The 27,051-nt window shown below is 42.0% G+C and overlaps 1 protein-coding gene across 2 annotated transcripts in view; it reads right to left on the bottom strand.

The window, feature by feature from the left end:
• STAG1 (stromal antigen 1) overlaps positions 1–27,051 on the bottom strand; it is a 327,093-nt gene that overhangs the window by 169,012 nt on the left and 131,030 nt on the right. The window contains exons 3-4 of one of the 2 annotated variants that reach the window (XM_053310204.1): positions 23,058–23,175; positions 21,366–21,468 (exon numbers count right to left, since the gene is read on the bottom strand). In XM_053310204.1, the coding sequence (XP_053166179.1) occupies positions 21,366–21,468; positions 23,058–23,175 (221 nt within the window). The remainder of the gene's footprint in view (positions 1–21,365; positions 21,469–23,057; positions 23,176–27,051) is intronic. The other variant, XM_053310205.1, reaches the window with a different exon arrangement.

Below are 27,051 nucleotides of genomic sequence, written 5' to 3'. Positions count from 1 at the left end.
TTTGCTTGATCTTAATAAAGATATTAGAATGCGGCTTTAGAAGGAGATAACTCCTTTTAAAGTCAAAAGCTCTTTATTAAACTAGCAGATAAAAATGCTGAGCTGGTTTGGATGAGACACCATAAATTCTCAGCAACATTGCCAGATGTGAGAGATTTCTGGTATATGTGAGGTGCCTCAGTACAAGACCACTTGCCTTTTATTTTATTTTATTTTATTTTATTTTATTTTATTTTATTTTATTTTATTTTTATTTATTTATTTATTTATTTATTTATTTATTTATTTATTTATCTATCAATCACATTTGTACACTGCCCCAAACTTTAGTCTCTGGGCAGTTAACAAGTTAAAATATAAAACAAGTTAAAATATATATAAAAACTTAAAACAATCTAACAATTTAAAAATCATCCACAAATAAAAAAATTAAAATTTTAAAGAACTGAAAAAGTTTGGGTGAAGAGGTGGGTTCTCAAATACTTTCTAAAAATTGTCAGAAATGGGGAGGATCATATCTCAGTAGGGAGTGCATTCCACAGTCTCGGGGCAGCAACCAAGAAAGCCCATCCCCATGTGGTCATCAGCCGAGCTGGCGGCAACTGGAGACGGATCTCTCTGGACAACCACAATGGGTGCGTGGGGGGGGGCTCATAATGAAGAAGACTTTCTCTTAGATACCCAGGGCCTAAGCCATTTATGGCTTTATAAGTTATGACTAGCACCTTGTATTTTGCCCGGAAACCTATTGGCAGTGAGTGTAACTCTATCAACAAAGGAGTGATGTGGTCTCTCTGAGATGACCCACAGACCAACCTGGGCACCACATTCTGTACCAAATGAAGCTTGCAGACTATGTAAAAAGGCAGCCCCACATAGAGAGCACTGCAGAAGTCAAGTCTGGAGATTACCAACATATGTACCACTGTTTTGAGATCGTTCATTTCAAGAAAGGGACGCAGCTGGAGTATCAGCCAAAGCTGATAGAAAGCCCCTCTTGCCACCGCCTCAACCTGAGATACCAGGGAGAGGTGTGAATCCAGAAGTACTCCCAGACTGCGAATCTGTTCCTTTTGGGGAAGTGTGACCCCATCCAGAACAGGGAGATCAAAATCATCTCTGGAGTTCTGACCCCGCACAGTAAGTACTTCCGTCTTATCTGGATTCAGTTTCAGTTTATTCTCCCTCATCCAGCCCATTACTGCTTCCACGCAAGCATTTACGGAAGTTATGCCATCTTCTGAAGAGGCTGACATGAAGAAGTAGAACTGGGTGTCATCAACGTATTGATAACACCCAGCTACAAATCCCCTGATGATCTCTCCCAGCAGGTTCACGTAGATGTTAAAGAGCATTGGAGAAAGTATAGAGCCTTAAGGAATACTATACTTAAGGTCACATTTCGAGGAGCAACAGTCTCCAACTGACACCATCTGGAATCTGTCCGAGAGGTAGAAGCGGAACCACTGTAAAACAGTGCCTCCCAACCCCAACACTCTCAGACGTTCCAGAAGGATACTATGGTCGATAGTATCGAAAACCGCCTAGAGATCCAAAAGGACCAACAGAGTCACACTTCCTCTGACAACTGCAAATTGGAGATCATCCATCAGGCCAACCAAGGCAGTCTCCACCCCATAGCCCGTCCGAAAACCCATTTGAAATGGGTCTAGATAATCAGTTTCCTCCAAGCCCGCCTGGAGCTGAGAGGCCACCACCCTCTCAATTACCTTGCCCAGCCATGGGAGATTGGAAACAGGTCTATAGTTGCTCAACTCAGGGATATAATGCAGACTTCTTAAGAAGATATCTAATAATTGCCTCCTTAAGACAAGGAGGCATCCTTCCCTCCCTCAGAGAAGCATTTAGGATTTCTACCAGGCCTCCTACAACAGCCTCCCTGCTAGATAGAGCAAACCATGTTGGACAAGGGTCAAGAGAACAAGTGGTATGCCTCACCGTTCCAAGCAGCTTGTCCACGTCCTCAGGAGTCACAAACTGAAACCGATCCAGTCGAACAACATAAGAGGAGTTGCTGGACACCTCCAGGTCCGACATCAAATTTATTGTGGAGTCTCCATCTAAGTAGGCCTGAATCCAAGAGATTTTATCTGAGAAAAACTCTTTAAACACAACACAGCGGGTAACTGATGGCTCCAAATTCTGATTCAAGAAACGGGGGCACATACTAGCCCCCTCACAATCCTGATCAACTCCGCTGGATGTGAACTCACAGATGCAATACAGGCAGAAAAGAACCGCTTCTTTGCCACACATATTGCCTGAGCATAGATCTTAAAATGTGCTCTATGTCGTAATCTGTCAGATTCGAGTCAAGTCTTTCTCCATTTGTGCTCCAATCACCTACCTTGCTGCTTCAGCCCCTGTAGGTCTTCCATATATCAAGGGGCCTGTTTTGAAGCAGGTCAGGAGAAACGCTTAGGAGCAATCGTGTCTACTGCCCCGGTGAGCACATTTTTCCGTTTTTGAACCAGGGCATCAACAGGATCACCAGCAAAAGCCAACATTAAATCCCTCCAAGTCTTCTTGGAATCCTATTGGATCCAATAACCTCTTTGGGCAGACCATTCTAATAGGCCCCTCGCCTCTGCAGAGATGGAAAGTGGTTGTAAGCCTAACCTTAACCAGATGGTGGTCCGTCCATGACAATGGGGAAATCACAGGAGTCCCCACCCACCTAACACCACCCTCATCAGAATAAAAGACCAGATCAAGCGTGTGACCTGCAATGTGCATCGGTCCGGAGACCACTTGGGATAGGCCCATAGTTGTCATGGCTGCTATGAACTCCTGAGCTGCCTCGGACAAACTGGTCTCGAAATGAACATTGAAGTGCCCCAGCACCAAAAGTCTGGGAGACTCCAATGTGAGTTCCGCAACCAGGTCTGTGAGCTCAGTAAGGGACTCCATCGGGCAGCGGGGCAATCAGTACACCAACAGAAGTCTCAATCTATCCCTGGTCACCAAACTTAGTTACACACATTTACACATTCCTTTTGTAAGAGGATGTGATTTTCCCCTTTCAATGCTTCTTCCTTGTTCACTGCATGCCTCATTTACACCGAGTCTAGTGTGTTGCCCATTCACTCTTTGAGCTAATTTCAGGGGATCAGGAGACAGGGTACTCAGACTCACAAGTGGAACAAAAGCATATAGGGAAGTTCCTGAGTCAAGGGGCCCTCAGGAAGAAAGTGGGATTTGATGTTACAGGACAGAAAGGGGGATTGTCCACAAATCAAAGGCAGTTTCTGGGGACTGCCTGCTTTCCTTACATCCCCAATACCACACCCCATGTGCTTTCCAAAGACCACCTTCAGGTTGCAGTGAAGAAGAGGGGCAGGAAAAATCTCTTGGACTACGTTAAAATGGGGGTACAACCAAATACATAACAGATAAAGAATGCAATTGCTGATCTTCAAGACATATACTGACATAAGCATCCCAAGCCCTATTTGTCTTGCCATGAAAATGTTAACTTCATTTTGACAAGATTCTCAACTTACTTCTTAAAAAATCAAAAGCAAATTCCACTGTTCCATCACTGAATTACTGATGGAGAGTTACACTCATGACACAAAAGGTAAAATCTGAAAACACAGCAAGGCAAAATGGCATCACTGAGTTCAATGCAACTTACACCCAAGAGTGTGTAAAATGTTTGTACTAAGTGGTTAAATTGTGAATGAGTCTCCAAAGAGCTGTTTAGCTGCACAACCACCCAAATCAAAGGCTAATAGTTGGCAAAGGAATGAAGGCCTTCCAAAGAGAATACTCAATCAGAGGAATACAAAATATCAAATTGCAGTTTTTCACTTTGCCATTTTTTGTTGATAGTGAACGTGTGCCCAAACACTACAGCCCAAAATAGCAGTATTAAATTAAGATATTACCAACTTAAAAGAAATAGACAATCAACAAAAGGAAAAAAGCAGGAGGAAAACCTAGAGCCTGGGGATGCATGACAATATCCCCATATTTGCAATAAATTCATGTTATTTATTAACCACTTTCTGAAACACTGATAAAGCAAACTTGGTCAGTTAATTTCACATATGAGCCAGAACTTGATGATAATCAGAGGTGAAATGTGGGGGTCAGGGAAATCATGTCTTTTTAAGGCTAGTTTCACACATTACATTTTTTGTAAATTTACTGGCTCACAGCATGTTATATGTTAGGATTACTGTTCAAAGCAACTGCATGCCTTTTAAAATCCACATACACACTATGTGCACATGACAGAACACTGTTGAACAAGTGCACTGTTTTATAGCTGCTTCCCTCATAAAGGCACAAGGTAAAGTGTGCCATGTAGAGTTAACTAAAGGTTTATTCAGCAACAACTCCATTTTCTCCTTCCTCTCCCTTTTCCTTTCTGACTCCCCCACACCCCCCACCCCCCGCCTCACACTCTCACCGGGACAAACATCCAAACGACTGAACAAAAAGATTACTGGATAGAATACAACACCTCCCTTCCCTTTATAACAACCCAAAATGGAATTGGATTTAAAATCTAGTGACAAAGTATTCAAGTCTTTTAGGTAGTCTCTTGTCATGCACACTTCTACGTCTTGGGATCTCTGGCACGAGAGCTGTTTGTTCTTCTGATATCAATGATTGTCCATCACTTTCATCAGCCTCCCCTGTGAGGTCAAAACTAGAGACAAGATCAAATTCCACTCCAGTTCTTCTCTTGAGATCAGACTCCCTTCCCATAGTATGCATGCTGGAAAGCCCCAATTCTTTCCATCATCCAATATGATGAAAATATTTGATCCAGAATACCCTCAGATTTCAATAATGTGTTCAGGTCCAGAACATCACGAACATTCCTTTTTCACTTTATAAGACAACTGTACTCAAAGTCCCCTACCTGAAATGTTTGCTGTTTTGCACCACATTTCTGATCTACATACAGTTTATATTTTTGTTGTTTCTCCCTTATCTGATCACAAATCTCTGCCAGAAATGGGCAAAATACTTCTAAAAAGTATTGTAGATACAAAATACCTGAGCAGATGTATTGTAGATACAAAATACTAGGTAAACAACCAATAAAAAACAAAATACATATACAAAATACATTGCCTGAAAAAAGGAAACAAATTTGAGATAGTCATTACTTATCTGAATATGTTTCCATTTCCTTTAAGCAATACACTTTTTCAAAGATTAAACCGGTAATAGGCTGGATGAGGGATAACAAATGGCAGTTTAAACCCAACAAGACCGAAGTACTGACTATGTGGGATCAAGACCCAGGAAACAGTTTAGATCTGCCTGTTCTGGATGGGGTTACACTCCTCCTTGAAAGATCAGGTACATAGCTTGCAAATGTTCCTGGATCCAAAACTCTCTCTGGTTTCTCAACTTCAGGCAGTGGATAAGAGCACTTTTTATCAGCTTCAGCTATGTCAACTGAACCTATTTCTGGCAGTAAATGACCTTAAAACAGTGGTGCATATGCTGTTAACCTTCACGCTTGACTATTGTGATGCATTCTACATGGGGCTACCTTTGTACATAGCCCAGAAACTACAACTGGTACAGATGGTCTCTGGTCTCTGGTCTCTGAGACAACCCAAAGGGACCACATAACACTGATCCCTGTTATAGCAACCTGTTATAGCCTTGTGTTCTGTTTGCTATATTACACAGAGATAAAACTTGAATGAAGACATGTCTTACCTTCATATGGGTCTATAAGTTACTCGCGGCACTGTAAGAACCACTAATTACTGTGGATTTTCCAGGTCCACACAGTTCACATTTTGCTTTCGTTTTCCTGCCTACCTCCCCTAACACTGTGAAATACTTCCCACCCAAAATAGTGCATTTTGCCTAGTCACCTTCACTTATTGTTGGTTTCTAAAACATCAGGAATCAAATATAAATAAACAAAATTGTATAAGCTTGTTAGTTTATACCGGAATATGCTTTGGGACATGTTTTGGGGGGGATTTAGAAGCAAAAATTCTGAATAATCACATTTTCTTATCATTCCCAATCAGATCAATAATTCAAAACAACAAAATAAGAACATAAGAACAGCCCTGCTGGATCAGGCCCAAGGCCTATCAAGTCCAACATCCTGTTTCACACAGTGGCCCGCCAGATGTCTCAGAAGCCCACAGGCAGGGGGTGGGTGCTTAGATATTAAACTGATATTTAGCAGCATTGTGCCTCTGAGGCTGGATGTGACCTAAAGCCACCAGACTAGTAGCTATCGATAGACCTGTCCTCCATGAATTTGTCTAAGCGCCTTTGAAAGCCATCCAAGCTAGTGGCCACCATCAGATCTTATGGCAGAGAATTCAATAGCTTAATTATGCATTTTGCATAATCTCTAGTTTTTAGTTTTTATAATTCTCAATTTTTAACTTTTGAAGTAACTTTTAATTTGAAACATCACTGTGGTTAACCTGACTTTTAACTTCTTTACTTAATTGGGTTAATTTTATTACTTTTATTGCATATTGTATCTATTTTATTGTACCAGTTGCAGGGAAGCAACAGCAGGAGAGAGAGCATGCCCTGCCTGTAGGCTTCCAGAGGCATCTGGTTGGCCACTGTGTGAAACAGGATGCTGGTCTAGCAGGGTGTTGGGCCTGATCCAGCAGGGCTGTTCTTATATTCTTATGAAGTAACAGAGTGTGCACACACAAGAATGCTAGGCTGTCTGCTTGCAGTAAAAAGCATCTCCTGAAGGAAGGAAGAAAAACAATGATTGGCTGAGATGTATTTTGGTTTGAGCTAAGTATTTTAAAAATACCAAACTATCAAAAATATGTATTTTTAATATATGTATTTTCAACACTGCCCATCTCTGAGCTCTGCAATCTCAGGGTAAGATACATGGAAAGGCCTGTCAGTTGTTGCGATTGGGTAGGTTTGGTGGTAGCTTTGCGTCCCCTCAGTGGTTCAAAGCTGGTTTTCCTATAGTAGAATAAGAAGCAGTTCGTTAAGCAAATTGTGTTTCACAGATTTCCTCTTTCAAGGGTTGTTGTTGCATAGTAGGCAGTTGTAAACTTTATTTCACTAATTTTTTCATACTTTCTACTAGGCCATTCTTTCGGGAATGTTCCAAGGAAAGAATCTTGAGTTTTATCCCATAGTTATGCAAGTATTGTTCCATTTCAAATAAGATAAACTATGTCCCATTCTCAGTCACCAGTTCTTTAGGAAGACTGTCCCTCACCTTGTCTGTAGTAATCTTGTCAGCGAATGAAACTTCTGGGCACCTGGAATGGTAATCCACAATCACTATAACAAATCTTCATTTTATGGGCTAGTTATCAAAAGGCCAGAGCACGTTTCCCCCAGGGACCACTGTGATTCTCTACTGGACCCAAAATGGTGATAACAGTCTTCTGCTATTTGTCGCATACAGCACAAGCCATACAGTACCTGATTACATTTTCAATGTGTTTGTCCATACCTAGCCACCAAAAACTCTTTGATTCACCTTTTAGTCAAGCTCATGCCCAGGTGACCTTTGTGGGCAATTTTCATCACTTTTACTTGTGAGGAGGTTGGCATCACCCAACAATTGGTCCTCAGCACCAACTCATTGAGAAGTGACAGCTCACTCACTACGTGCATGTATGGTTTAAGATGTTCAGATACCTTGTGTTTGTGTGGCCATCCATTAATTATCTAAGGTTTAAGTTCAGTAAGCACTTGATCAGCACTGAAAGCTGCTTTTCCTTCAGAAGACATGATCACTCCGTGAGTGGATGAAGCTATTTGTGCAATTATGACTCCATTCTCTTCTGTGATCTCCTCTTGGCCTGGGAGAAGAAGTTGAGATCAACAATTTGCAGTTGTATTCCGAAGTCCTGGACGATATTCCACCTGGAAATCAAAATCTTGGTAATCCATTTGGCTATTCTTGTGGTCATTTGACTCAACTCCAGAGTAATAAATAAAGCAAGCAGGGATTTATGGTCTGACCATAAAGTGAATTTTCTGCCCTACAACCAAGTCTTGAAGTGCCTCACCACCCAGAAACATGCTAGAGCTTTTTTTCCAATGACAGAATTTATCTTCTCTGAAGCAGGAAGCAAAGGCAATTGTAACTTCCCTGTCCCCTTTTTGATATGTCAGGACAGCACTCAAATCATATTCAGAAGCATCAGTAGTTACAATAGTGTGCCTACTGGTGTCAGAAGTGAGAGCAAGTCTTTAGCAATGGCTGATTTGATATTCTGAAAACTAGCCTTGCAGGATGCATCCTCCCAGTTAAATGCTACATTCTTTTTAAAATAAAGACACAATGCAGCAACTTTTGAGGCAAATTGTCTAACAAGTTTAGAGTAATACAGAGTCCTAAAAATAAGCTAAGTGCATCCTTGTTGTATGGCTCTGGTACTTCCCAAATAGCTTTCACCAAGTTGTTTTGGGCTGTGCACCACGCTGAGATATTGTGTGTCCTCAAGTACGTCACCGAGTGTGTGTAAAACTGACATTTCTTTGCATAGATAATAATTCCGTGTTTTTAGATAATAATTCCGTGTTTGCATAGATAATAATTCCGAGTTTTCTTAAGAAGTGTACCATTCGATTTTTGCCCAAGAACAATGGGAGAGACCTATTCTGATGCATCAAACAGAGCTCCTCTCTAAATGGTTGGCACAATGCTATGGGTACAACATTCCTAACTTTGTTTTGTACAGTTTTGCATTTGCCTTCATCTGAATTTCATGTTTGGAATGGCAGTGCCATAAGTATCAGCAAAAATGTCTGAGAAGTCATCAATCATAAAGCATATGAATACTCCATCATTTGTAATATGTTCCATTCTATTGGGTTCTAACACTATCTGTAGATCTTTCTGTTTCCAGCCCAATATTGAGACGCCTTTTTGTGATACATACATTTCCCCTTTTTATTCCAGGACATGATGTCATACTTAACATGCTGTCAGGAATCAGTTCATCTGCCTCATGCTTATGTGGTGAATCAGTAATGGAATGGACAGCAGACCTGACAACCTTAGCAATGTGTCCCCCTTTTTGCACCTGTTGAAAGTGACCTTCTATGCAGGACAGTGAGTAAAGTTGGATTTGTGGGCAGTTTCTCCACTTCGGTAGCATTGGTAGCTCCTCCCTTCTTGTAGCTCCTCCTTTCTTATGGGGCAGTGCCATATGAGAAGATTGAGTTTGGAAGGATTTAGACTGAACAGCCTGGATTTCAGGAGATTGGTTTTGAGATACCAAAGAGAAAGATTTCCCAAAATGAAGAGAATTTGCCATCTCTATAACTTTATCCAAGGTAAATTTCCCTTCCAGTTACCGCTTGTTTTCATAACAATCTGATCCCTGAGCATTTCATCAGCAAAGTTGGCAAACACACAGGTTACACTTAAGGCATGTAATACTGTGATATACTGATTGATAGATTCACCAAGCAGTTGGGCTCTAGAATAGAACTTATAAAATTCAGCAATCACATTCAAAGTTGGGGTAAAATAATCCTTTAAGGCTTCATAAGAATTGGCATCCCCTTCCAAGTTGGCAGGAAAGGGCAAATGATTATATATTCTCTGGCCATCAGGGCCCAGGCAGTGAAGCAAAATAGCCTTCTGCTTTGCTGGAGTAAAATCTGGGCGCTGTATAGTGAGGAGATAATTGCAGAAATAGGACCTCCATTGTTTCCAGGGAAGAGCAGGTTCTCTGGGGTAGAAAAGAAAACGGCTGCTGGTGGGATCTGAGCCATGCTGCAGTGTGCATCCCGTAACAGATTCTAGGAATGATAAGGGGGAAGTACCTTTATGTGTTGGTGCAGGTCAGGAAGCTGGAAAAAGAATCAGCAGCAGCAACAGTAGAAAGCAGTTCAGGAATGTAGGCCCAGTAATGCAATGAAATGACACTGCAGGAATATTTACAAACTTTGCAGGATCACAAGCTTAGCTGGTTCAAAATCTCATCACCAAACATTTTATAGCTGCTTCCCTCATCAACAGAAATAAATCTTATGTAGCATTAACTAAAGGTTTATTCGACAACTCAGTTTTCTCCCCCCCCCCCGCCGCTTTTCCTTTCTGACTCTTCCCCCACTCTCTCTACAGGATCCCCACTGGGACAAACATCCAAACAACTAAATAAAAAAAATTACTGGATACAATACAACATGCAGCTCATAGCCCTGTGTGCTGCTAATGTACACAGAATTAAAAGGCACGTAGCCACTTAAAACATTAACTTTTAGTACACACCACAAGTCTGTAACACAAAACAGCTAAAAATGTAATGCGTGACTCAGGCTTTGCACTATTCACATCAATCTGGTATATGAATAGCTTAACGAACAATTCACATCCCATATTATTTTTAAAATGAGTGTCAACTATTCCATATTTATTAACTACCAACTATTAACACATCAGCTATTCTATCTTTTAAACAGCTTTTAAAGGGAATACATTTCTTGCAAGCTTGTCAGCCAAATAAGGATTCCCCTCTCCTTTAAAATTCAATTCACATATCACTTCTGCGCACAAAAAGGTGCACAAACAATTGTTTGTATTAATTTGCTCAGTTTACTAAAGGTGAACTAGAGATCTGTGTGGTACATTTGGAACATGCAGAAAGTTATTGTGTTGTGATCCTTAGAAATCTCTATAATCCTAGTAATTTGGCACAGAAAAGTGACTTTTCAGAGGACTATAGTGTTATATCTGGGTAATCAAAACATTTAGAATATACCTGAAAGGCAGCCTACTCTTTCTAAAGGTCAGAAGAAGATTTAGTAGATTCATTAATCTGGATACCTAAATAGGTAGCCATACAGACCACTTGGGTTAGTGAAGAGTTTCATGTCTTGCGATGGAGATGGAGGCTTAGAGTCTTTGATTAGATCGGATGGTGTGGAACCCAATGCTATATCCAGGGATGTATGTACATCTTCCTCCGAGGCAGAGTCTTCAGCTGAGGAGTCGGGTGGTTGAAAGTCAATGTCTGGCTCTTTAGGTGGCTGAGCATCCGGTACTGAAGTAGGGGTCAGGATAAGGAGAGGCTCCGGTGTATCCGCAAGGTGCAATCTATCAAGTGGTTCTGAAAGTGCAGAGAGTGCTACCATCATCTGTATTGAAGGGGTTGGTATCGATGGAGCATGAGCTTTAGGTGGAGTCTTCTTATCTCTCGACCTGCGGCACTGAGAAGTGCAAAATCGGAACTGAGAGTCTTGACAGTAGTGGTCCTATCTAACTGGCTATTGGTATCTGTGTGGAGCCCAAGAGCAATGGTGGAAATAGCTTTTTCTCAGCAGCAACCTCCTTTTTACGTTTAAGCTTAAGCGGGGGGCACAACACCAGATGCACCTGGCACAGTCGATGATGTACTTGGTATAGCCGACAAAGTGCTCAGTATAGAGATTGCAGAGAAACTCTTAATGGCCTTCGCTGGTACAGGCTTTGTCAGTATCTGATTTTTTACTGGTTCTAAAGGACACAGAACAAAGGACACCAAGTCCATAGTGGCAGTCTGAGGTGTCGAAGGGGTCCCTTCATTGGGAATGACATTGAGAGTTTACTCCTCCATTGGCACGAGGGTCAAAAGAGCCTTTCCCCAGAGCAAACCATACAGACAGGAAGCTCTATTGTGGCAGGCCTGCTTAGTAAATTTGAGGCAGTGAACACAGTGCTTGACCACGTGCTCTTCCCCAAGGCCAGACTAAACAAAGTTGATGGCCACCAACAGATGCAAGTTTCACCCCACAACTGACGCACTTTTAAAACAAGACCTTTGTCTCCATAAGATTTAATATGAAGTCTGAATTAAGGAGTGATCAGAGAAGGGCATAGGGGGTGGGGGAGAAATCAAATCGCTAATGTACAGAAATAAAACTGTAAGGCAAAAAAGGCAGAACTAAACCCAACTAATTATGAACAGGAAGAATGACTTAGCGCTAGGCATATTCTCCAACAGTCAGAGGTTATTTGGCCATCCCAGCAATATATACTGCTAGAAGAGATTACAGTTACAAATATGAACTCCCGTAAGTGAATCGCTAGCAACACTGTCTGTTGCTGCTTGGATCATGTAACCATGCAAGATGGGATGAACATTTGTGCTATTGCCTCTAGGCTGTAGTCAAGAACTCACTGATCAAGATGCCCCTGCAATGAGCTCCCTGCCCCCAGAGCATGCATGTATTGTCACTGCTGTAGGAGAATGGGGCATTGGATGACCAACCCCAAAAGGTTGTGACAGGATGCTCACTATTCAAGGGACGCATTTACACTATTTGAAATACTTAAGAGTGATCACACTCAAGTGTGCAATATGCAAGAAACCAAAACTGCATAGGATCACATATGGAGAAGCATGTCCAAAATTGCTGTTGCCATGTGTCCCAAGAACTGTTGGATACACCTTGAGGGTTGCGTATACTCAATATGGAACCATCATGTTAAGGACGACTCTCTACAACACTGCTTCAATTAGCTGTAGTCTGTGTAGCCTATAGTCACAGATGTGACTTTTCTTTCTTGATGTGAAGTTCTGATACAGCAACAAGGGCTAATGTGCTGCATGTGTTTGACAGTAGAAGTGTTTGTGAAGCTATATATGGATAACTCTGGATTCTATATCAGTGACATGGGGACTATAAATATCATACATTTTGTGAAGTTGCTGGAAATGCTCAAAAGTCCAAACTGAAAGAAGCAGTGCTCTCAAAATTGCTGGTCCAGGGCAAAATGAAGACACTTTTTGTGCTGAGGGTAGATGAAGATATGCAAATAGGTGCCTTGTAGCTCTATGGATGTCATCCACTCCCCAATATGAAGCAACAGAGGAATTTTTTCAATTGAATCCACACAAAACTTCTTGAAGGTGATAAAGGAACCATTGTCTCAGACAGAGGATGATCCAGAGGGACGTGTCTAACTTTGGAACTGTAAAGTACAGCATCCCTGAAGTAGCTGTTGCTGATGTCTACCTTGTATTTTAGACTGTGAGCCCTTTGGAGAAAGGGTATCATCTGACTTGTGTATTATTCTATACAAACTATTTTTAGAATTTTTGATGAAAAGTGGTATATAAGAATTCATAATAGTAGTCGTAGTAATTCCATGTTTTACTATTTGTCATTTGAAATGTCATGGCCTAACCATGTGGAGTAGTAAAAGTGGGAACTCTTCACACAGAAAATAATGCTAACTGTCCATTCACATGTTTGAAATATGATCTGTGGTAGCATTCTGTCCAATGAAATTCAACTGAATTAAACCCTCTTTATCTGTTACAGCAGTACGAGAAGAGATTTTTCCTTTTTCTAAGGAAGCATCTACCAGCATCAAATTAGCGAGCAGATAGTTGAAGAGGAAATTGCAGTCATTACACTGTATCTTGTAAAATATTTCAATCCTCTGAGAAGGGGGAGGTTTTGAGGAACCCTCGACTGCTTTGAGGAGTACTGAGAGCATAAACAGTGTGATCAGGATGTTAGCTTCTGAAATAAGTTGAAAAGCAGAGGCAGGAGAGTCTGGGTTTGCATTGTATACTTCCAAGCTCAATGACCTAGCACCCTCTTCATCAGGTCCAAGTAGTGGCAAATATTGGATGCAAAGATAGAAAGGGGGTTTCCCAGTGTGGGTTCCCAAGACAGAACCATTGTTCAGTCGAAAATATTAGAAGTAGTTGAGTCGGTGTCCCAGTCACCTAACAAAATGGATTGATGCAACTATCAGAGGCTTGATGGTTGTCATTGGTGGTAGTGGTGGTAAATGACATTGGCATAGGAGGAGGCAGGCATGATGCCCCTCAAGTGACTGGCAAAGAAAAATTGTTTCTTACCTGTAACAGATTATTGCTGAGTGATCCATGGGTATTCACACTAATGGGTTATGAAGGCACAGAGTAACATTCAGGGATGATTTTCAAAGCTCCGCACAACATTCCTAGCTTTGCCCTTTGCTCTGTTAGAAAGGATGGTTGGATTGCCATCCTCCTCAGTTCCTGGATGACCATCTTTCAAATGGATCTGAGAAAGTTAAGTGTGACTGTATTATTGCACCTGCAGTGGAGAAGGCTGGTGGGTTGTGTGAATACCCAATTCCTCAAGGATAATCAAGAATAAACAGATAAGTAACCTGTTTATCCTTGTGATCCAGTGTTTATTCACACTAATGGGTGATTAGTTAGCTTACCACTTGGCAGAGAGTGAAGGTGCCTTACATTATAACTTGCTTAAGGTTGCTGATCTGATATCAACTGCATAATGCTTTATGAACAGCTGTTCCAAATATTAGGTAGCTGCTTTGCAAATCTTTTGCATGGCTATGCCTACCAATTTGCTGCCAATGACCTCACTCTCTAGTGGAATGCGCTCGTTTAAAAAGATAGGTTCATGCTTGGCATTCGTAAGCTAGTATAATGGTGTCCACAATCCAATGTGAGAGTCTTCATTCTGTTATGTGTTTTCTTTTATAATGTCCCTGTCTTGTGATATGAATAACCCTTTATCTAATCTGAATTTTTTTCTTTCGAAATAAATCAAGTGCTCTCCGCGCATCTAATACGTGAAGACTTTTTTTCTAAAGACATACCTGAGTCTTTTAAAAAGAAGGTAGGAAATAATGTCCTGGTTTATATAAAGTTTAGTGGCTATCTTTGGTCTATCACTGGATAGTTATAGAAGTCTCATTCAGAACTTCTCCATTGCAAGAAGTTCTGAGCAGAACTACAATCCCCAGAAGCCCATGCATCCTCCCAGCAGCTACATGGGCTTCCCAGGCCTATCACTATGCCCACCTCCCAGCAATCGTTGAGCTGCCCATCTACCCCTGTGCCAGTGCTGGGAGATCAGTTAAAGGGTCACCACCACCAATGTGCTACCCCAGGGCACTTGCCCTGCGATCTAACACCACTTGGTGGTTGGGGAAGGGAATGCTGATGTTGGAGCTTTAATTTTACTGAAGTGCATAGTCCTACAAATATATTCTTGAAACTGCTCCCATAAGGAGTGATAAAAACATCTCACACAAGCATGATGTTGGCAATTCTGACTGACCAACATGATGTTAAATAAAATTTTCTGCCTATGGTACCCAGCTTTCTTCCCTTGCCAACTGAAACAGAAAGTTTCAAATTAGATTTAGATGATGATGCACAGTCCATCACTAAGGAGTTAGATGGTGGGTACGAGAAAAGGTACTGTCATCCCTCCACTTGGATCCTATACATATTTTCTAGTTTCTTGGTTGTTGGAGCCACAGAGGTGGCTTTGCCCATGCTTGCTTTGACACCTGCATTAGTACAGTGAGAACTGGTAAAGATGCAACATTTGAAAAATGCAGAGTAACTACAAAATAAAAAAAACTGGTCTTATACATTGTTTTCAACATTGCTTGATTTCTAAACCCAGTATTTTAGCCATTTTAGCTATTTGCAAATGGCAATTGTGCATCTCTTCCATTGGGGAAATGGATGGCACTTTACTCACAACTGCCTCACCTGGTGATGGTTCTGGTGGTTTTTCTGTAGACAGATTTTTCAACCTCTACATAATCTGATATATCTGAGTTTACCGCAAAAAGCTCTTCCTTGTCTTGTATTTGTTATATTGGAGCTAGTTATCTGAACACCCTGACATGAATGTTGTTAGGGTATTAGCCATTTGGGTCTGTGCTGACATCACTACTGTGGTTGCTGCTGTTTGATACCAAATTGCCCCATCTTAAGTATCTGACTGTGAAGAGATAGCTTGCAGTTGAGTCTCCTGGCTCCTCGTTTGGACGGCAATAGTGACAGTATGTGTGGAGCCATGCCATATTGGTACATCAGTGGTGACAATATGAAAAGCTAACTGTACAACGCCTAATGGTCTTTTGAATGTCTCCCAAGATCTCATTGTTTGTGTTTCTACGTACTGAACCAGGTGTGTTGGCTGGTGTACATAATGTCTATGAGATGGGTAGTTCTGTGCTGTAATCGTAGCTAGGGGGATACGGTGTTATAACCTCTCTGTATTCCACTTCATAGTCTCTATGGTATAAATAAACACATAGTAAGATACCATTGGAGTTTCCCATACAGCTTCTTTGCGAAGCTGTGTGAAAATGTGTTTGTATAAAACAGCCTTTTTCTTGTGTGGTAGAGAATATTCCACCTCTTTCCTCCATCAAACCATCAGTGGAGATCTCTGAGGTGCTGATGGAGTTTTTAGGACAATAACCTTCCTGACATTCTCTGCAATTTCAAAGTGCTGAAACATTAACAGACAGGACTCTTTCAGTCATCCTTTAAGATACTGGTGCAGGAAGTATTATTAATGTGTATGGCTATGCTGTACTCAGTGCAGAAGGCTCTTTGGCTTTTGGTAATTTTGTCAGCATGGCATCCATTGCGATTGACTTCTCTAAATCCTGGGTCCAAGTTGACAATGCTAAGATTGAAGCTGGCATTCTCAACGTAATAGTTAGCTGTGTTGCAGGCTGTAGTGGTGCCTATATGATTAGGTGATCTGTCAGTGAAGAAGATACATTCAACGAAAAAAGGACTTTCTGCATTGAAGGTGTCAATATGGATGGAGCAATCAACGGCAACACTTATTGTTGCTTTTTCTTTGTCGCACCTCCTCCACCTCTGGTGGATCACCCTTCTCCTTGGTTGTTGCTATTGTTGCCATCGTTGAATAGGTATGCTTTATTGACAAAGGTGTTTCTTTTGACTTCGATGAAGCTTGTGCTTGGCTTACTCCAGTCAGTGTCGACACTATGAGTTTTGATATTAACATGCTCACTATTGCAAGGGATGCTGCTGTCAATGTTGACTTGCTGGTTGCTATGGTTGATGTATTGGCTGATACTGATATATTCTTGGATGGTTGTATTAGAGGTGCAGTTGTGGCTGGTAATTTAGTCGATGTCAAGAGACCTTGTGTCAACTTCATGTCCATGTCTGAGGGTCTTAGATTTAAGTTATACAGAGTGTTCCACAGACTCAGTTATCCGCTTTTTCTGGTCTGTTTGGAAAATCCCAGACAGATTTTAAAAGCATGGACTCTATGCTCTTCACCTAAACATAGGGACGGGCCTTCACTGCTGCCACCCCAAGATTCCAGAATGTGCTTCCTGCTGATGTATGAGGCTTCCCATCTCTGACAACATTTAAATAGTCTCTAAAGACATTTTATTCACCCAAGCGTTTTAAACTAGACTTGTGGTTTTAAATTGTTGTAAGGCTTTAGTTTTGGTATTAATTTGTTTTATTTTGCTGTAAACCACCCAGTGATGGAAGTTTGAGATGGTGAACAGACAGACAGACATATAGGTTATGTTTATCTGATGACAGTAATTTTGAGTTGCACTCAATGCATCTCTTGAATGTCTTTTTAATGCTCATGACATGTTCTGAGCACTCGGTGATAGGGGTGTGCACGGAACTGCGGAGCTGCGGTCCGGCAATGGGGATGGGGGTTCCACTAAGGGCGGGGGGGCGTTACTTACCCCTCCCGCCCTTTCCACTTTTTGCGCCGTAAATATCCCAAAAAATCCGGGCGGCGGGATTCCTCGCCACCCGCTTCTATCCACTACGATGGCTCCGCCGGCGCCGCTCCTCCGTGTGTAAACAATCGGGCGGCAGGGTACTTCCCTGCCGCCCCCTTGAAGCCCCCTGCTGCTGAAGCCCCCTTTCGCCCCCTTAAATCTCGCCCGGACCGGCCGCGCTCTCTATAAGCGCGCGGGCGACAGCGAGACATACTCCCGCCCACCCCCTTCCCTGCCGTCTGCGAAAGTGAAGCCTCCTGCGCGTGTGTGTGCAGAAGGCTTCCTGAAAAGGAAGCCCGATCGTTTACACATGGAGGAGCGGAGCCGGCAGAGCCATCGTAGTGGATAGAAGCGGGTGGCGAGGAATCCTGCCGCCCAGATTTTTTGGGATATTTACGGCGCAAAAAGTGGAAAGGGCGGGAGGGATAAGTAAAGCCCCCCCACCCTTAGTGGAACCTCCCACCCTATCCCTCCCGAACCAAAACCACCCCATGTCCGGACCGGTTCAGAGGCCAGTAGAATGGTCTCCGAACCGGTCCGTGCACACTCCTACTCGGTGAAGTATAGCTTAAAATAATGTTCAATAACCAATAACTCTCTTTCTCTTTATTTCGCTTTGAAGGTCTATGAAGACACTGGTAGATGGAGCAGATTCCTCCTGGTGCAATCTCGCTGATGGTTGGAAAGGAACTGAGAGTGGCGACACTGCAACTGTTCCTTCTAACAGAAGTGCTACAGCATGAGGGATGGAGCTTTGAAAAACTCCCCAGAATGTTACCGTGTGCGCTTCTACCATTTGTATGAATATACAATGGATCACATAAAGGGTCCAAAGTTATATGTAAACTGGGCATGGAACTTGTAGCATTGGTGTGGTGCAACAGTGGTCACTCGTAGAACAGTTGTAATTGTAGCATTAATGGAGCATAGAAGTTCAGACAGAAGCATTCACCTTAGGTGTCAACAGCAACAGGACCGTAATCATGCAGGGCACCATTGTTAAGTACAGACAAGAAGGAATCCTTGTAAATTCCAGCTGACCTTGGTGCCAAGAAAATAACAGTTGGCCAAGGTTTTGCAACTGATCATTAGTTCACACGATTCCATCCTTCTGGGTTGGTATCTCCATTCCTCCCAATCAAACTAATTCTGCTTGCAGAAAGTAAGAGTACCACAAGTGGCAAATAGTGATGCTAAGAATGGAGATCATATTAACATATGGGGCAAATGAACTCTGTATGGAGACATACACAATTTTGAAAAGATGTATCACCAAGATGGGGGATGTCTATTCCTTCCATATGGAGGAGAGCCAAAGTCCATCTCAATATTTTATCTCAATGCAATAGTCTGTGTCAAATTTGTAGACTACATCAAAGTGGAATTCCTCAATGCATAGAGGTTCAGGTCTTATTTGGCCTCCTCATGCTGCATGAGGACTGTGATCATATCAACAATGTTGCCCTTTGAAGGCATGGTGGTGTTGAGTTTTGAAGAGAAGAGTTCTTAATATGAAGTGACTGGGGAGTGTGAGAAGAATAACTTCCAATTTTTTTGATTCAGTCAGAATGATGTCCAGCTATTACAAGCTGCTCCTCCCAGTTCAAATCAGTACCAAGTTTTTGGGTTTTTTAAAAGTGGTGAATCCACCACCTTTCAGAAGAATCAGGTATATGCTTATGCTCCTTTGGGGGGTGGGTGGGTTTGAGACCATGCACTGTATCTGATGGAGCGGAACAGTCCTTTTGCGTTTTTGAGCCCAAAGGTATCAAACCCAACTTGGGTATTGAAGAAGACTGAACTCAATGAACGAGCCAACTTTTGCTTCCAGATCAAGCGAGTCACTGCAATGACTCGTGGGTTTCTGTAAAAAATTGCAGACAGGAAGTACTGACACCAATAACCAATTGAAGTGATTATTCCAAAATTCTGTTCTAAGGTAAAAAGGTAGAGTTTTGTCCAGACTGATTAATAAAGCTCAGACAATGAATGCAGGAGTCAACTCTGTGCAACTCACCAGGCACCTGAGAAAATGGTCATGGCCAAAGTAACAAGTTATCCCTTGTACAAACTACAGCTGTGCCACAAAACATCATCTTTGCTGAAATGATACAGCAGCAGGTCAGCTGCAAGCAGAGTTGCGTGTTCCTCTTTTATTTTTGAAAAAGGAACTTTAGAAAAGGCTGAATAAGTGCAAGGGAGCAAAGGCAGGGGTTTTGTGTGTTTTGTTTTGCTAAATCTGAGAGCAAGGGAAAGCGTTCTCAGATAACTTTCCAAGATATGTGTCTCATGCAGCAGAGCACAGAATTGAGAAGAAAGTCACTGGCCACATTAGCAGGGCATGTACACTCAATCCTCCTTGGTCAGAAGGACCAGGTACCAAAAATATTTGGCTAGAGATCTAGAATTTTCCCAGGATGGTTCTACACAAGCACAGATTCCCATTAGCAGATTCCCATTAGCAGATTCCCATTAGAGAACATGAGCAAGCACCAACTTCATAAGAACTTAACAGCCCTGTCGAATCAGGCCCAAGGCCTATCTAGTCCAGCATCCTGTTTCACACAGTGGTCCACCAAATGCCACTGGAAGCCCACAGGCAGGAGTTGAGGGCATGCCCTCTCTCCTGCTTTTATTCCCCTGCAACTGGTACTCACAGGCATCTCAATCACTTCTCAATTGATTTAAGGACCTGGAAAGATTGCAAAAAGACCTCATATGGGCAAGTTTGTCAAAAACAAAAGGAGCATATGACACTTAGGACAGATGCTCAGGAAATACTGAGAAGGTAACAGACTAGCAAAGGCTAACAGCAGACTGAAATTCATGAGATAAAAAAATTATCTGAATAGTTGTTTATATGGAACACTTTAACAAAGACCCATCCACTAACATTTCTCTGCAATTGAAAACCAAGTCTCTCATAATAAGTTTATTAAAATAATTTAGTAGAATGAAATGCCGCATATTTTTAACATCTTAATGGAAAATATTGTAACCTTAAGATTACATATTCATTTTACTAAAAAATATACTTTCACAAGCACAATGGGGAGCAGAGAATTTGATTGCTACGTTCTTCTGCAGAAGTTTTCTATTTCTAAAAATGCAATTTTTGTAACATTTATAATTAGTAACAGTGAATTTATACAATACCAGTAAAAACAGGAAGCTTCCATTATCTTTTTTCAGATGTCCAGAGCCCTCTTCCCGCATTCCATCCACATATGCATGGATGTTAGAGCAACAGCCAGGGAGTACAATTCTACTAACCTTTCACACACTGATTGAATGTGTGGATGGGATGTGACAAATGTTTATAACCAAGAAATATCTATATACGAGTATATCTAAAATGAAAGATTTTGGGGTGTGCAAAAATTATATAGGTTAATGATTTACAGTGCTATAACCTATAAGTCATTATAGGTTAATGATTTACAATGATTTTTCATTTTTCTTAGCTTAAAATTTAAACAAGGGGTGGGGCATATACTATTAAATTTTTACATCTTAAAATATTTACAAGTATCTCAACAAAAAGAGTTTGCAAATAAGCCGTAACATGTTATATTCAAACCAATTCAAATTCAGAATTTTACATTCCTGCTCCTGCTCCTGCTTAGAACAGTGTGTGCAAGTATTAATATTGTGCAGTATTCTCAAAAGAAAAGTGAAAGTGCATCTTTTCTTACAAGTTTGATTTATGCTATGTCTTCAAACATGTCTTGGTTATCAACTGCATATTACATTCTGCAAATATCCATTAAAATTATTCATGTGGTCATTAAGACAATGAGATAAAAGAACAGTCTTAAAACAGTTATTCAAAGAAAAAAAAGTGGCATACTGGAGGTCTGCCAGGACGACCACGTTTTCTTTTCCCCTTCAATTCGGTTTCTTCAAGTTCACTACCAGCATCTGAATGTGCAGTAGTTTCATTTGTAGAATCCCTGAAGGAAAATGTCAGTTAAAATTTAATTAGTAAACAAGTTATTAATGCATACCTGACTAAATATTTGGTCCTAATACAAAGTCTACATTTTTAAAAACTAATGAGCCCATCTAGTCTGATGGTCCATTCCACCAGCTATCAAGCAAATATAGCTTCTACTTGCAGGAGGAAAGCTAACAGGAAAATAGGATCAGTAGCAGAAAACTCCTGCAGCACACACAGGAAGGAGTGGAGAGGATACAGCAGGCAACTGGATCCGTCCCCGTGTTGCAATGCTTAGAATCCGGGTTGAAAATGTACTAGAATAAAGACAGGGACAATGTGACAACTACTGGATTTGCTTTACCACATTCTTCTCTAATTAAAGGGGAGGGGGACCAAACATGACAAAAAGTGAATAAATTTAACTATCTTGACAACAGCTTTTTAGGAACATGGTATGTTCAGAAAATGCAAATGAAGTACCTCCATATGAACAATTAGGTTCAGGTTATTACTACTTTAGTTTCTTCCTTCCACTTCTACCTTAGCATTTTCTTCTACTATGCTACTGCCTATGCTTGGAACATAATTACCACACAATCTTCACAAATACAAAATCTTCACATACAGTAATCTAAGTAGCCATTTCATTTGACAAAAGACCAACTGTCGTAGGATCCTATATAGGTAAAGGTGGCATTCAGAACTTGCCTAGATACGGCATCAGTTAGTTTCAACTGATACAGATTCCTCCAGATCAGTGTTTCTCAACCACCGGTCCCTGGACCGCTGCCGGTCCCCGAAGGGTTGAGTGCCGGTCCCTGACTGGGAGTCAAACCCCCCCCCCAACTGAAATCAAGGCACTCACTTACTCAATTTTGCACATGGCACGGAAGAGGAAGAGTATCACTGAGGCATGGGACCCTTCTTGTGCCTTGCCTCCACGTGCTGCTGAGATCTTCCTACAGCTATCTTATTCCCTATCTTTACAGCTTCAAACTGTATGCGATGCGGGGGCATGGAGGAAAAAGTATGGCAGTGGGCGCCACTTGAAGGGCTGCTGGTTCTTGCATGCTCATTGTTTGCAGCCAAAGGTTGGTTGATTGAAACCCAGCTGCCTGTTGTGATCGAGGCGCCTTGAGAGGGAACGCTGTTTCCCTCTTGCATCAGTGGGGCTTGCTTGTATGTTGTTTTCATTGGCCCCATGTAGCTTTTGAATTTTTCTAATGGCCCAACATCCCCTCTCCACTGAGTAATCACAAGCACCTCCACTCCAGACATACTGGAGACAAATTTGTTCACCCAGGCTTTTAGATTCAGGGGTTCTCAACCTTGGGTACCCAGACGTTGGTGGACTTCTACTCCCATAATCCCCAGCCATAATGGCCAAATGCCATTGTTGCTGGGGGTTATGGGAGTTTAACTGAGGGACCCAAGGTTAAGAACCCCTAATATTCCATGTTTGCAAAAGATTCCAAATTTAATTATTTTAATGCTTATATTATTTTCATTCTAAACTGCCCAGAGATGCAAGTTTTGGGCAGTATAGAAGTCTGATAGATAGACAGATAGATAGATAGACAGACTTGAAACCCCTTTACTAACTGCTGGTCCGGGAAACTGCACATGAAGAATGTAGCGGTCCTTGAAACTCTGCACGAAGAATTTAGCGGTCCTTGACTCCAAAAAGTTTGAGAAACACTGCTCCAGATGAGAATCAACACTGTAGCAAGATATGACAAAAATGAAAATGCTGAAAAGGTTCATAGCAACTCTACAGATGTGTGTGAGAAAGGGAAGGAGTATATATAATAAGCCTATATATGTCTGTGTGTGTGTGTGTGTGTGTGTGTGTGTGTGTGTGTGTGTGTGTATACACACACTAAATTCCAGGCCTAGATAAAACACATTTTTAAACCAAGCTACAACTTAACTAAAATAATCCTGTCTTGCTGAACCACCACCATGAGGGGAACACAGATATGCGAGACCTTGTTGTTGGATTGAGACAGTATTGATAGACTATAGGAAGTTGTTCAAGGCACACACTCTTATTTAGCATCACTACTGATTTTCTCACATTACCCCCTGGCGTAGAGACTAGGGTCACAGTTCAGCAATACAGTAAGATAGGAAGCAGGGATATGTAATTCAATTCGCACCAAATCGGGGGTGATTCACTGATTCAGCCATGAATAGGATCTCCCCTAAAATGAAGGGACTGATTTAAAGTTGAATTGAATCAGCCCCAATTCAGCACAAATTGATCTGCATGATTTGTCCAGTTATTTTGGCTGGCTTTCCCCCTTTGGTGATTGGTTATCTGGCACTGGCTTGAGATCTCCTTGCTTCTTGGTTGGCTTGTCATTCAAATCCCTGAAGAGCTTCACTGTGTTCCCTCCCTCAGTGTTTTTAAGAAACTAAACACACATCTTTTTAAAGAGGCTTTTAAATGTTCCATCTTTATATCTGGTAAGTTCTTTCATTTTTTAATTCTCAATTTTTAGCTTTTAAAATAGCTTTTTAAAAACTTAATCCTTTTTAAAAACTTAATTTGAAACTTAATCCTGATTGTGGTTTTAGCCTGGCTTTTAACTTGTTTACTTAATTTGGTTAATTTTATTACTTGTATTTTACACTGTATCTATTTTATTGTTGTGAGCTGCCCTGAGCAGTAGTGCATTGGAGGAAAGAGGTATAACTATCTATCTTCTATATATCTTCTCTGCCTCTTTCTCTCTCTCTCTCTCTCTCTCTCTCTCAGGAGTACCTGTGGTTAATCCTGTGCATGGTAGCTCTTGCATGAATTCATGAGCAGAAGCACCATGATAATTGGGCAGTGGAGATTCCATATGCAGATAGGGAGGAGCAGCCTGTGAGAGCAGAAGCATCATGGTGATTGAGCACTGGGGATTCCATATGCAGATAGAGGAGCCTGTGATGGTTAAGGTCAGTTGGAATGCAACTGTTCCTGGTCAGAAGATGTTTCTGTTTGTAGAGCAGAGGAATATATATAGATCTAGATCGTGGGCAGAGGTCTGTGAAGAGAGGGGTCGTGAGGGAGGAAAGAGCCCCTTCAGGAGAAGGCTGCTATTGTGTGAAATAGATCAGGAAACAAGATGAACAAGATCTGTTAACTCAAGGAGGAAGAGGGAGCAGGAGAGAAGGGAGAGGAAGAAAGTCAGAGGGGGAAAGGGAGTGGTGGAGAGAAAAAGAAGGGAGGAGAAGAGGGGAAGAGAGAAAGAAGGAAGGGCGTATGGAGGAGAAAGAGAAAAAGAAGGTGGGAAGAGAGAAAGAAGGAATGGCAAGGGACGGGTCTAATCCTGTCAGTGGCCTGGGGGGAACAAGCGGACATGGCAGTGGCAGCAGCAAGGAAGGACCTGGTTAGCTGCTGCTGCTGTAGGGAGGAGCAGGAGCAGGGCTCTGGTGAGGGTGGGCAGGTCTCTGGAATAGGGGGCTGCAACCTGGCCAATAGGTGCCAGTAATGCTGCAGCAATGACCAAGAGGGGTGAGGGGGATGGAGTAAAGGAATGGAGGAGTGACCAATAGGGATGAGGGGGATGGAAGCAACCTGATGCAGGAGGAGCAGGAGTGTGGCACAGGTGAGGGTGGAGAGATCTCTAAGGTTATGGGGGATGTGGCAGATGGTAAGGGGAGCAATCAGTATCAGCATGCGGATGCTCTGCACGTGTTAAGCTAGTTTTAAATAAATAATAATTAGTATCAAGTGTTGGCATAGGCAACTGTACCCCCACTGGCTGGGGGGAGAGACCGCTTTTGGAGGGGAATTTCAAAATGTATTCAGAGGGACTGGGAGGCAGAGAGCCTTTATGCAAAAAAAGGATACATCAGGAGGAAGGTTTGATTTTGTGGATTTATTTTCTCAGCACTCGTATATTATTGCTGCTACAATTTTTTTGGTAGATCTCAGATTGACAAAGGGGCAACAAAGGAGGAGTGAATTTAAAAATATATTACAAGGGACTGGGAGGCAGAGAGCTTTACATCAGGAAAAACAAGGATGTTTGATTTTTGTGGTTTATTTCTCAGGATTGAATATAATGCTGTGCTATTGCCTGCTGATACAATTGATTTTGCTTGATCTCAGACTGACAAAGGTAGCACTTGGGCACCTGTCTGCTTTCCTTGAGCCATGCTTTGGCCTGTTTGTGTGATGGTGGTGTGGCGAGAAATGGACAGTGGCAGCTCAGCTCAGCTCTCTCTCTCTGTGTAATATTCCTTGGTGATTGCTGTGATGAGGTCCATGTCTGTCCTCGAGACTAACTTGTGCTTCACTCTCTGCTCTGCATTCTGCACTGCAAGGTGTACTCACACAGACAAAATGTCGCTGAAGATGTTGCTGTAATTGAGCTTATGGCTATGCTTACTGGCTAAGGGTGCTGCTGTGCTGTGGCAGCTGTTGCAAGTAAGGACGGAGTCATAGTTGTACAAGGAGAGAGCAACTTGTGCCAATGATGTTAGTGCAGCACATGCACCGTGGCTGGCTGTAGATTCTGGGTCAGTGCTTTTTGGGGGCCATCTTTGGACTGTCTGTTTGGCAAAATGTGTTCTGTGTTGAGAGGGATTGTGTGTGCTGCTTCTGTTCTGTAGTGTTTTTCAAGGGAAGGTTGCAAAAATGTGTGCACAGTGCACTCTGCTTGTTTTGCCCATAGGGAATAATGGGGAACTCAAAATACCCCATTGTTCCCCAGGGGTAGGTCCTAGGGACACCGAAGTGGGTTGGGTGGTACGGTGTGATGGGTGCTACCTACCACCCAACCTGCTGAAGAAATGGGGAAGAGGAGGTTAAAAATTTTTAAACCTAAACTCCATAGGATCCAATGGAATTTATTTGGAAAGATAATTTTTTTTAAAAAAAATCACCTGCTTGCCCATTTCTTTTCTGGGTTGGGTGCAGTGCTCCCTCTAATTTTTTTCACGTCTGTGTAGAATGAGTTTTGTTCTTGTTGGAAGTATCAAGGCACTGTGTGAGAACATGCATTCAGAATGGGGCCTGAGCGGGATCTAGATTGAACTGAATGGACATCCAAAAGCTTGTTAACATGCGCACACCTTAGAGAGAACAGTGGTTGGGTGATAGGTAGCACACCCATCGCACCACACCACCCAACCAACTTTCATGTCCCTAGGACCTACTCAAGGGGAGTAAGGGAGTATTTTGACTTCCCTGTTGTTCCCTATGATCAAATCACGAATTGCTCATGCAGTTTTGATTCAGTTTGTCAAGCTGGCCGGCATCAATTCAAATGCAAATCGATTTTAAACATAGGAAGCTGCCATATACTGATTCAGACCATTGGTCCATCTAGCTCAGTGTTGTCTTCACAGACTGGCAGTGGCTTCTCCAAGGTTGCAGGCAGGAATCTCTCTCAGTCCTATCTTGGAAAAGCCAGGGAGGGAACTTGAAACCTTCTGCTCTTCCCAGAGTGGTTCCTTCTCCTGAGGGGAATATCTTACAGTGCTCACACATCAAGTCTCCCATTCATATGCAACCATGGCAGACCCTGCTTAGCTAAGGGGACAAGTCATGTTTGCTACCACAAGACCAGCTCTCCTCTCCTGATTTGGATTTTTGCAA

The sequence above is a fragment of the Hemicordylus capensis genome, chromosome 3 (genome assembly GCF_027244095.1).
Source record: "Hemicordylus capensis ecotype Gifberg chromosome 3, rHemCap1.1.pri, whole genome shotgun sequence".
NCBI classification, from domain to species: Eukaryota; Metazoa; Chordata; class Lepidosauria; order Squamata; family Cordylidae; genus Hemicordylus; species Hemicordylus capensis.
The sequence above is the reverse complement of the archived record's forward strand: the minus strand, read 5'-3'. Positions and strand labels throughout refer to the sequence as shown.